We start from the raw sequence: 11,479 nt of genomic DNA, 5'->3' as shown, positions 1-11,479 counted from the left end.
ATAACATATTATTGCTCCACTCTCGACGCTGCAGTAGGCCTACCTCAGTGTAATGAAATAGAATTTCCTTCTAATTTATAATGTGGTCTATGGAAATGTAGCAAACATTAAACTTATACGAAAACATGACACATAGAATATTTTAGTACTGTTCTCACAAAAAAAGATAATACTCTCAAGTAAGGATCCGGAACTTGTCCATGGTAAAATACCGCACAAACTAAGGCAGTCAGGTTTGACATTTAAATGATTATCATACATCTAAAGCAATTTTTATTGGATACATAAATACATACTCATTGTTTGGTGAATTTAAACCATATCTATAACGGAACTAACAATAACTGTTGTCAAACTACGTAGAGAATCATGTATATTCCGTTTCGAATTATTTTTCGACATTTTCGTTCCATCATGTGACTAAACTGTAAAATATCGGCAGTTCATTATCACGTGATAGAGGTGAGGGGAGCTTTATTAATAATTATTAATAATATGCGACTGAAGGGTGACAGCCTCATAGGTAAGTTTATTATTTGCATAGTTTTGATTAATATCATTCAGTGAAGAAACGAGGCTATCCCTTTTTCGATAAAGCTGACAGTCAATCTTGGCCCCCAACTCTGATCAATGAGTAGGGTTTCGTTTTCATTCAACACTTGGTCTGTTTTGAACCAATTGTTATTTCTTTTATGAAATAACCATATATATAGCAATGAAAAAATATTTTTAGTCCCAAGTATATATCAGCTCTCTATTTTTGGGCCTGGTCAATCCCAAACGCGAAACTATATCCAGCCTTCATACAATATCATTTTCACATTAATTCACCACTGCCTCAAAATGATCCAACACACATTGAACTTTGGCAAGATGTAGTCATTTGACTTTCGAAGCATTTACTGCAAACACTAGTGCATAGCCGCATTACCGAGCACTCTACAATCTTTGTGAAGCGTGTTTGGGCATACTGGTGGTGCCCATCGTGTATGATCGTCTAGTACAGTGGTTCTCAACCTTTTTTCGTTCGTGCTAATTTTTGTGCTATATGTCTTCTAAAATCAAAGCACCGAAACCGATTAAACGTAGAATACGACTTGCGTTTGAGCTTTAGCAACTTATAGCCACGATTTGAAAAGCTCTTCGAAAGGAAGCATTCTTCACGCTGATTGAATATGTGATTAGTTTTTAGTGGTTTATATATATTTTTTCAAATTTAATAAATATTTTATTCTTGTCTGTCGTGTACCTTGGGGTCACGAATGCTAATGCGAATGCTGACGACCACTGTCCTAACTTACTTAAAAACCGAGCAAACTTTTATTCGATCGAAAATTTATGAATAAAACCTCAACTATATATATATATCCTCACACCGGTGGTCGTTGAACATGGAAACACTATAGCGTCGAAACCATTGTCCTAGAAGGGTATGTATAATGAGGACGGGGCATTTCATCCTTTCATTGATTTCGACTGAGATGAATTAGATACCAGATGAATTAAGATGAATAATTACCAAAAAATGTTTGTAAACCGATGATAATAGTCTATGACACTGGCTATAAAATGGTGTACTTGTGACATTACACTTTACTGAACTAGATCAGACGATTATAATTTAGTCCAAGTGAAGCTGTTTATTTTGTAGATTTTGCGTACATGCTGTCGTTGGAATATATCGCAAATCACCTCTAATGAAAGCAGCAATTGCGGCGGTTCAAAGATCCGAGTTTATTGTCACAAAAACACGACCAAATGTACAATTTTGAAACAATAACATAAGAAAAAATATACCGACAAATACCATCACGTCCACCTCTTGTGTTAAACAGGTAAACTACAAGCAACATTAACAACTCCTAAATTTTATCCTAAATTTTTATTGCAGCTCTTGTTGGTCTTTGATAAGGCAATGTAAAAATATCATATTTTGTCGTCATCAATATGCTACAGCACCCGGCTTCTCATTTTATTCTTCTCGTCGAGAAAACAAACGGAAAAATCCGACGTCTGCAAAATAAATAACATTGTACGAATGTTACCTGGGTAAACATTTAGTGCATGTGTATACTCATTTGTATGTAGACGAATAAACAGCATAATGCTAGATTAAATAAATGTTTAGAAATATTCAACTTGCGCGCGTCACACGGTATCCTATAAATCCTTATGGCTCCTCACGTTTCCGTATTTTATTTATACTCTATCGTTGTTGTTTCTTTGTTGTTCATTATTGTATGTTATAAACCCATGAGTGACTGGATAGTCTTTCGCGACTTCTCATCAATTGCGAAACATTGTGTGTCTTTGTTTTATTTTGTTATTATTACTATTTGTTGACAATGTTTCATGTATGACGAAATAGAATATTTGAATCTGAAACTTACTGCTACAGCGCCTTCTACAGTGTTTGCAGACTATCCCGTCAATAAAGACGTTGCATTTTCTGCAGATTTTAATAGCTTCACACGCGCATTTGCTGGTGAGTGTACCTTAAAAAGAAGATAAGTAAATAAGATTCGTTTGACTCAGACAAAAAGAAATGTTTTAAAAGTGTTTTTCATTATGTTGCCATTCGTTTTTAACTCAAAGAAGAAAAAGAAAACTTCCTATGCTTACTGAATTTCATTGTTGTAAAACTTGTACATCTTGAGTGGTTTCAGTAGTATATAGCAATGAAGTATAGTATATAAACTTAGCGCAAAAAATCAACTAAATTTTGACCAAAGTGTCCAGCCCCGAAAGCTTTATTACTTTTTTTAATCACGACATTGGTGTTATTTGAAATTCGACAACTGTGTAATAATTATTGTGAGATGAAATTGTATTTCATGAATGCCATTGCTTTTTATCGTGTTTACTTTCATTTAATTACTAAATACATAAATACTTACTACCGCAAGTTGATCTAACGCAAATTCTACATGTTCTGGTAATGAATGATTTGTTGTGTTCAATACAGTTATCGACGCATTCACCGACGATTTTGCTTGGTTTCGTGGTAGTTGTTGGGGGCGGGGTAGTTGTTCTCTGGAACCACCACCGAAAAGGAAATCTTGTTTGTCTGTCGGGTCGGGTGAATCTTGAGAATGGTAATTCGGTGGTTTGTTTGCTTGATTCTGGTTCAACTGTACTTGTTCTGGTGAAATATTTTGTTGTTGTTTTCGGCCTCTGGGTTGTAAATCTACCGATATATTGTGGAGTTGTGCCCTTTGTAGTTAGTTCTGTGTAAAAGGTTGACGTTCTGCCTTGTGGTTGCGTAGTTGTTTTCTTTGTTGGAGTATAATGAGTAGATGATGAAACATATTCATTGTCCGTGGTTACGTACGTCATTGTTGATGGTTGCTTATCCGTGCTTTTTACTGTTGACTTTTCAACTGCTGGAGCATTTGGTATACCTGTACTGTCAGGTGGGGTAGGTGTTTGAGCAATACTTATTTTTGTTGAAAATGGCGACCTCGTCATCTTCACAGCACCTGTAGTTGAATGGCTATCAAGTGTAGTTGTTGGGATAACGGTTGTGTGAGGTTGTGACGTAGATCTACTGTCAAGGTCCTGTGTTGTCATGACAGCGTTGCTGACAGTCGTCGGAGAATAAGTTTTTGCTACAGGTCTCTCGTCATCCATGTTTGTGGTTGTCTCTTCACTGCTTTCAGCAAGGGATTCTTGAGTTGTAATCAAAATGTTTGTACCTGTATAGTATTCTGCTGTACTAGAAGTAGTAGATGGCTTTTCGATACTGACAATGGTTGAAGGTGAGTCAAACTTCGACGGGATTTGTGTTGTTACATTTGTTGTCATATATATCACGTTTGTATTAGTCGTGCTCGAATTTTCAGAACTCGTTACAATTGGAACGACTGCTTCCTGTTGATGTGTAGTGGCGATATGATACGGACTTGCTGTGGACGAAACGATGACTGTTGTCGATTTCGGCGTTGATTTTTCGAGCCTTATGGCGGTTGATGTTTTCAACGTAGTCGTGCTTTCCTGCTCAAATGTGGTCCCGGTAATATTATCGCCAACTGTTGTTTCTTGTGTCGTGGCACTACTTTTTATTTCAATTGAGGCAGCCGTACTCATATCCGTGGCGATGCCGGTTGTGATATCAATGGTGGATTCCGTTGTCATATCAGTGGTGGATTCCGTTGTCATATCAGTGGTGGATTCCGTTGTCATATCAGTAGTGACGTCGGTCGTCATATCAGTGGTGAAGTCAGTTGTCATATCAGTGGTGAAAACAGTTGTCATATCAGTGGTGAAAACAGTTGTCATATCAGTTGTGAAGTCAGTTGTCATATCAGTGGTGGAAACAGTTGTCATATCAGTTGTGAAGTCAGTTGTCATATCAGTGGTGAAAACAGTTGTCATATCAGTTGTGACATCGGTTTCCATTTCTGTCGTAGCAGGTTTCATAGTCGCCGAATCTGAAATAGATGCAGGATGAAAAAATGTACAGTTTCGATTTCATAATAAGACAATTCACTCACTAAATTACACAAAGCAATACAGTCATAAGCATTTTGGAACCGATGCCTAACGAATAGACAATATATTAGTATATATCAGATGAAAATCAGAATCAAATAACATTGTGTTTTGAATAATGTAATCAATAAGTTGTGGAACATGATAAATATGATTAAAGAATGACCTGGTGAAAAGCATTGCTCGATGCAATTCTCGCACACCTCAAATTGATTTCTATCTTCTGCATTCACATCTGAACAACTTGCACATCTACTACGAGAATTCACCAGACATATTCTGTCTTTGTTTCCTGAAAAATTAAAAGTACTTTATTGTGCTTTTAAAAAGTGAGTTAATTTCAGAAAATCCACATTCAAATTTAATCATGGTCCAAGGAAATTTTCAAAAAATGTTATTCAATATGAATCCTGTGGAGATTCCTGACAACTCTAGTAGTCTAATGAGAGATGCATATTACAGCTCGATTTATTTGGCCTTAAAATAAGTGAACTTTTGTTGTCATAAGTACGGAACAGTGAATTGTACACACACATATATATATATATACATAAGCATATATTTCGCTATAGGAGTTTGATTTAAAGTTGAGAGATCTATTTTAACGCTTTCTGTTCGAACTTACCATCACATTCGTATAACAGACAGCTCTGACAATCAGCATCCAGGTTTAAAAATGTTGTCGATACTTTGTCCAAATGAGGACAAGATCCGTCGTTTACGCAAGATTGCAAACATTCATGTACATCGCCGACTGATATACTTGTCCCCATCAAAACACACGCCGCTAAAAATAAAATTATTCTAAGTAAAGTATAATTATTTATGGGCAAAATATTAAACTTTAAAAAGCTGTATATGGTCAGAATGTGTTCCATCTAGTATTATGTTATATCAATGGATGATATATATAGGTGAATATAAAGTTTTGACGAATGTGATGAATCCTTTTTTTATAAAACCTACTACTAAAATTATGTAATATTTCTTATATACATATCCATTTCAAGTGAAAATTAAGTTATCCTCGCGTAATCATAGGTAAATAAATCATAAATAGTTGTGGAGTAGCATTAGAAGTCACAAAACGCAAGAAGTCGCGTATTTACTGCTTCCAGCATGCAGTAAAAACTTGTTAAGGATGGAGATAAAAACTATACGTAAGACCATTTCGTGTCTACAAATACAATAATAAACAAGCTCAGCACATAAAACAAAGACTTCAAAGCGAAATTGTACTCAGTAAAGAGGCGAATTTCAATTATAATAAATAAAAATTCGAGTTAAAAATGTTACTATTTTCAAGCAAAGCGTGTTGAACGAAAACAAGTTATTGCTTCTCACAAACAAACAATGGGACGCTACTCGAATTCAAGTCTTAGTGTTCATTTAAAAATTAGATTACCTATTTTTTTATCACTTATAAATGTTATTGTGACCCGTCAGCGGCCACTGACAATCAAATGGCTGATGTCTACTTCTTTAACGTGACACATACGTCAGTAGACAGTAGGGGTCGGAGAACCTACCGCATTTATAAAGAAACACTTCTTCTAGTTGCTGTGAAGCCACAATAATAAACTTACATAAGAAAAACAATCTGGTCGCTCTGTATGTGTCCATTTTCTTCTTGGCGTAACATATAATGCAATCCGCCTCTCACTGTGAAAGGTTCCAAACTATGGGAACTATGCAAGAAAATTACCAGCAACTCAAAAGAACACCTTTTTTCCAATGTCGGGTTATCAATAGTGGATAGCTTTGATTCGGCTTACGCAAGAAAACATTTAGAGTTTACAAAATTAATTATACACACATACGATGCAGAGAATATGAATGCATTTCAAATTGCTATAATTAGGCTTTTGTTAAACAAGAATCAATGGGAAATTTCGTCATGTAAATACAGAGTTGATCCAAAATCCGCACTGCTCATTTTCAGCTTTAGTTTAATTGCCCGGGGACATTTGGTGTTCAATTGCAAATGCTGCACAATAATCACCCTTATTAATAATAATAAGATATTTATAAAAATGTAAGTGGTGTTTGCTTGGTGGAGTTGCTGCCACATCTTGAAGCGCTAGAAATTTCCTGAAACCTGCTGTCCGCAATATCGCTGTACATGCTGTTTACATGTTCATCAACGCTATATACATACGAAGTTATGGTAATCGTAATCATATATTCATCCATATTCCTAATTGCGCATTTGATATAATTATATTGGGTGCTGTAATATCATAGCGAGAAAATTTTTGGTACTTTTAAGCATTGCTCAAACCAAACTAAGATTTCCGATTGTGCTGAAAATTCTCAATTACCTAATATTATCAATCAGTTTTACCGTGGAAAAGAAAGACTCGACTCGAGAAAAACACGTAACTAATTTAAATCCAAGGATACAAAGTACAAAATTACTGTTAAAGTTTTTATACTCGCCCAAATAGCAATTCAATTGTATAATATGCTTGATTAGATGAACACAAACCCTATATTCGGACAGGAATTTAGAAAAGACAAACACTTCAGCGGATCTCAGTTTTATACCTCTAATATAACACATGAATAGTGTTGTCGAACTGAAAAATCTTTGTGCCCAACTAAATTTTTCGAATATTGTCATTAAAACTCAAATATGAGTTTCTTGAAGCTTCCCAAACTGGAGGTCGAAACACAATGAACACAATTAAATATATATCGTAACTGAAATAAACCAAGAAACCTATGCCTGGAAAATCTATTATTACGTAACAGACTTTTCTTATAATGAAATATGTGCTCATTGGATCTTGATTTCGTTTATTACATAAAATCAGTATGTTCCCCAGCTTTTCTTTTTAGGGGGGGTGTTTCAAAATTTAGGGGGTGGTAAATAATTTGCTATTAGAGATAAAACTAGGCTATTTGTATTCTTAAAAAAAATGGAATGTATTTAAGAAACGATGTACATGGGGGCCCTCCAAGTTGATTGACGGCAAGCCAAAATCCACAGCAGAATGAAATTGTAGGGCCAAAAAAGGGGAGCGAGTAAAAGTGCGGGACGACACGGCTGGGGTTCAGGGCGCGCTTAAGCGCCCTGAGAAAATTTTGAGAAATAGGCACCAAAATAGGCTCTAAGCTTGATTTTAGATACACCTAGCATCGCAGTTTGTTATGTAATGAAATCAATAATTATAATATTTAGCTGATAGAATTCCCGGGGAATAGATAACAAGCACGGCTTTCAACCGTAAATATGTACTCCTACGTTTCAACAAGTAATTTGCAACTGATAGTGACTAATGAATTAAGTTACTTGCTCATCTGGCATTGTATGAATGGCTACTTATGGCTTGTTTTGTTACACATTTCTAATTTTTTTGAACAGGTTTGTTTGACTTTTGTATGAATTAAATTTTGAAATACGCTCGTCAACTGATCATAATGTCGCATAATGTTGTATTCCTTCAGAGCTGAAATATTTTGTTGGTAAGAAGACAAATCGCTGAAGTTTGATTCTTTTCAATAAAGATATTAAAAACGCTGTCATTCATCTAAAAAACGTCTGTTTTCAGTGCCTAGTTTTCGTTTTGTGACATCTTCAAGCTTTCTTAATATACGGCTGATATCTAAAATACGCAGTGTGTTATCCTAATACCCATACGTATACATAAGATACCGGTATAATTCAATTGTTACGAAATAAACGTGCATAAACTGTGATAATGATGTAACAATAGACGGTATCTAAAACTCAAAAGGTACCACATGAAGGATTAAACCATTTCACTCAAGTTCGGCGGGCCATTTTAAATCGTCACGCGGGCCGTAATTGCGGTTTAGAACCCCTCAGTGTGGAATCGCACCTCAAAATTAGGAGGGGGGGGGGGGGGTGTTTGAAATTTTAGGGGGGGGGGGGTGTTCACCCCCTATAGGGGGGGGGGGGGGTGGGTAGGGAAATCACTGCATAAAATATGCCAAAATATTCAAAAATGAAAATGGGAAACAGCAATTTGACGCGGAACATCCAAAGATCTTTCACAGAACACCAGTGTTTTGCGGTCACCTGTTGAAAACCATCGTAACTAGGGGACCCGTATACAATGAAAGCAAATATTACATGTCAATAGTCATCAGTACAGTGGCGGCGCGTGGTCATTTTGACAACCGGGGCAAGCTACTGCGGGACCAAGTCACCCCCATCTACGGGGACAGGATGAGCGCTGTAAGTTCTCCCATCATTTTATGAGTATAAAAACCATTCCATCGGTAACAACCAATCGGCAAAAGCGACAATTTTTAACGATAAGAAAGTGTCTTTAAAACCGGTCCAAGTCAAGGGATTAATAAATATAGACATAGTTTATTTTGAAACCTCTTTCAAAAGGAAAGGCAATATTTACCCAGATAAATACAATGACATATTAACAGAAACTTCGGGAAAGCAGACAAAACCTAAAATAAGGTTTAAAACGTTACTATGAAGAAAGGAAAGGTAATGCAAAGATAAGGACATGCGTCGCTCACTCATAGATATACGACGCTCAACAATTCGCGTCATTGCGAAGTTGGAAAAGACAAAAAAAAAACGGTTCGCACCAGTTTGGTTGACACTTTTGGCTTGTGAAAGGTGAGTGCCAAAATGGTGCCAAGGCTGTTGACTGAGGAGCAGAAAGCTCAACGATTAAATGTTGCCCAGTTGACATGCATTTTTCCAAGTTTGACACAAAATTTAATGTTAATTCATTGCTCAATCGTCATTCTGCAATTGAACCCCCTATCGCCAAAAAACTCAATCAGATCTCGCACGGCAATTTTTTTTTCAACAAGCAATTAATCACATTCACCTATGGCTCCTAAAGAGCAAAAATAATTGCGATATTGTGTCAAAAAAGCTGTTGAACAAAGAACACATATTACACCACACTGTAAAAGTGTTGATTACCAATGGTTAATCGTGTTGCGCAATCTGTGACGTCAGTCTCGTTTCTTTTTAGCCACACCTCGTATATGCTGCTAGACTTCTACTGCTTGAACATATATGCAACACGCCGCGGTTTCTTGGAAGCAAAATGCTCAATAACGCGCTGATTAAAGTCATGCATCTCAGAAATAACGTCTCTGTGAATGGATAAAACAGCCAAGGAATTTAATCTATCTTGCTTCATTGTGTTTCGGAGATACGTTTTAATACGCTTCAGCGTGCTGAATGTTCGCTCTGCGTCGGCGGAAGAAATAGGCGTCGTCAAAATGATGTCCAGGAATTTTGCAGACGCCGCAAAGGTAGTTACTAGAGTGTTATCTATGAGGAACCCATAGAGCGCGCAAGTTGATGTGATGTTCAAAAAAGTTTGATTGGTGTATATACATCGCAATTAATTTTCCAATTTACCCACGTTTATCATGGGGTAAAATTTGGAGACAGTAGCCAACAAATGGATGGGAAATTGACGTGCAAATTTTGAAAATTTGTTGGGGTTCATCAAAAGAACGCGGCAAGGTGTTCAGTGCGCAAACGATCGCCTATTTGATTCACCAGAATGTCACAGCATTCCTTTGCAGACAAAATCAAACGCTGCGTTGTTTGCCCGCGGCGTAAAGAAGCATTCCATGTGTCGTCGTATTTTATTGTTTCCCGGATACGAGATACAGCATCGCAGAAGTCTGAAATACACGACTGCACAGACGCTCCATCCATTAGCCTTGACTGCAATGCGCCGTATAATACATCCACGTGATAGAATATTGTGGAGAAAAAAAGCGAGAAAAAATGAAAACTCACCATCTTCTAGCAGACGCTTTAGACCTGCCGCCTCCCTCACAGAGCGTTCGTCCCAAACCGGAGAGCTCTGAATGCCACTGAAACACTCAATGAGCTCAGACCTAATTTCTGACACGCCCTGCACCACGCGTGATTGGAAGTTCCAACGTGTTGGTGCACAAGCTGGGAGACGGCGGCTACATATCTGGCGAAGGAGGTCAGAGCGCTTCGGCGAAACGAAAAAAAATGAAGAAAACCCCGAAACATTTGCAAAAAATATACGGACGAGAGGGGTATCAAGACACATATTTTTAATAACGAGGTTAAATTGGTGTGCATAACAATGCAAAAAATGCGCATGAGGAAAATCTTCTTTTATATAAACTTGAACACCAAGTTTCGACCCACTCATGACTGCCGCGTCGTCATAAGTTTGAGCTATCAATTTTGACTTCGCGTTGTAAGGCTGTAACACTTCTTTCAGTACAGCCGATATCCCGCAAGCCGTGCGATCAACGATTGGTACAAAGCTGTGAAATCTCTCGGTAGGTTTACCATCTTTCACAAACCGAAAAATCACAGCCAGTTGGGAAACGCACGTGATGTCAGTTGTCTCGTCAGACTGAATCGAAAGGAACTGGCAATTCTCAATTTCCAGAGCCAAATGTTGTAAATAAATTCTATACATTGAGTCGAGCAAATCATTTTGGATATCCTTAGATGTCCCTTTCGAAACAGTTGCGGCATCAAGAATATCAATACTGTATCTAGGGATGCGGTGTATTCCACCATATCCAAAAATACCCCTCTATTAGAAGAGCCAGCCCGTTCATCGTGCCCACAGAGGGACAGCCCGTGACAACCAATGAACTTCGAAACATCTATCAATCGACCGAGAACATGGCGGTTTTTGTCGACGTTTTGGTTGTGCCGACGAATAGAAACCGCGCGTCCTTCATCCAACTGTGCTGCAATATTAACATTTCCGAATGTTCAGTATTTTACTGCATTGTCCAGATGCTCCATAGAAGATTGATGATCCCTGGCACGCTCGGAAAGATGTTTAAGATCTCTAAAACCAAATTTACACCAACGTGAGTCACGGGCGGTAGCAAAAAGTAGGCAATAAAAACAAAAAAGTGCATTTTTGTCCTCGCTGTAACACAACCATTCGTGTTTTTTATACCAAGTTTCTGCGCAGAATGTACGCCGACGCTTTCCACCGTCATGGGATTGTTCCAGTGAACA

General features: G+C 37.4%; 1 protein-coding gene across 1 annotated transcript; it reads right to left on the bottom strand.

The window, feature by feature from the left end:
• Positions 1 to 1,710: 1,710 nt before the first annotated feature.
• On the bottom strand, positions 1,711 to 6,278 carry LOC120331940 (uncharacterized). The gene is made up of 6 exons (XM_039399124.2): positions 6,078 to 6,278; positions 5,117 to 5,278; positions 4,658 to 4,783; positions 2,898 to 4,430; positions 2,391 to 2,495; positions 1,711 to 2,013 (listed from the first exon to the last, which is right to left on the bottom strand). Exons 1-6 carry the CDS (start codon positions 6,112 to 6,114, stop codon positions 1,973 to 1,975), a joined length of 2,004 nt encoding a protein of 667 aa, XP_039255058.2. The 5' UTR covers positions 6,115 to 6,278; the 3' UTR covers positions 1,711 to 1,972.
• Positions 6,279 to 11,479: the final 5,201 nt, after the last annotated feature.

This window comes from Styela clava, chromosome 6 (genome assembly GCF_964204865.1).
Source record: "Styela clava chromosome 6, kaStyClav1.hap1.2, whole genome shotgun sequence".
NCBI lineage: Eukaryota > Metazoa > Chordata > Ascidiacea > Stolidobranchia > Styelidae > Styela > Styela clava.
This window is presented reverse-complemented; position numbering and strand designations above follow the sequence as displayed.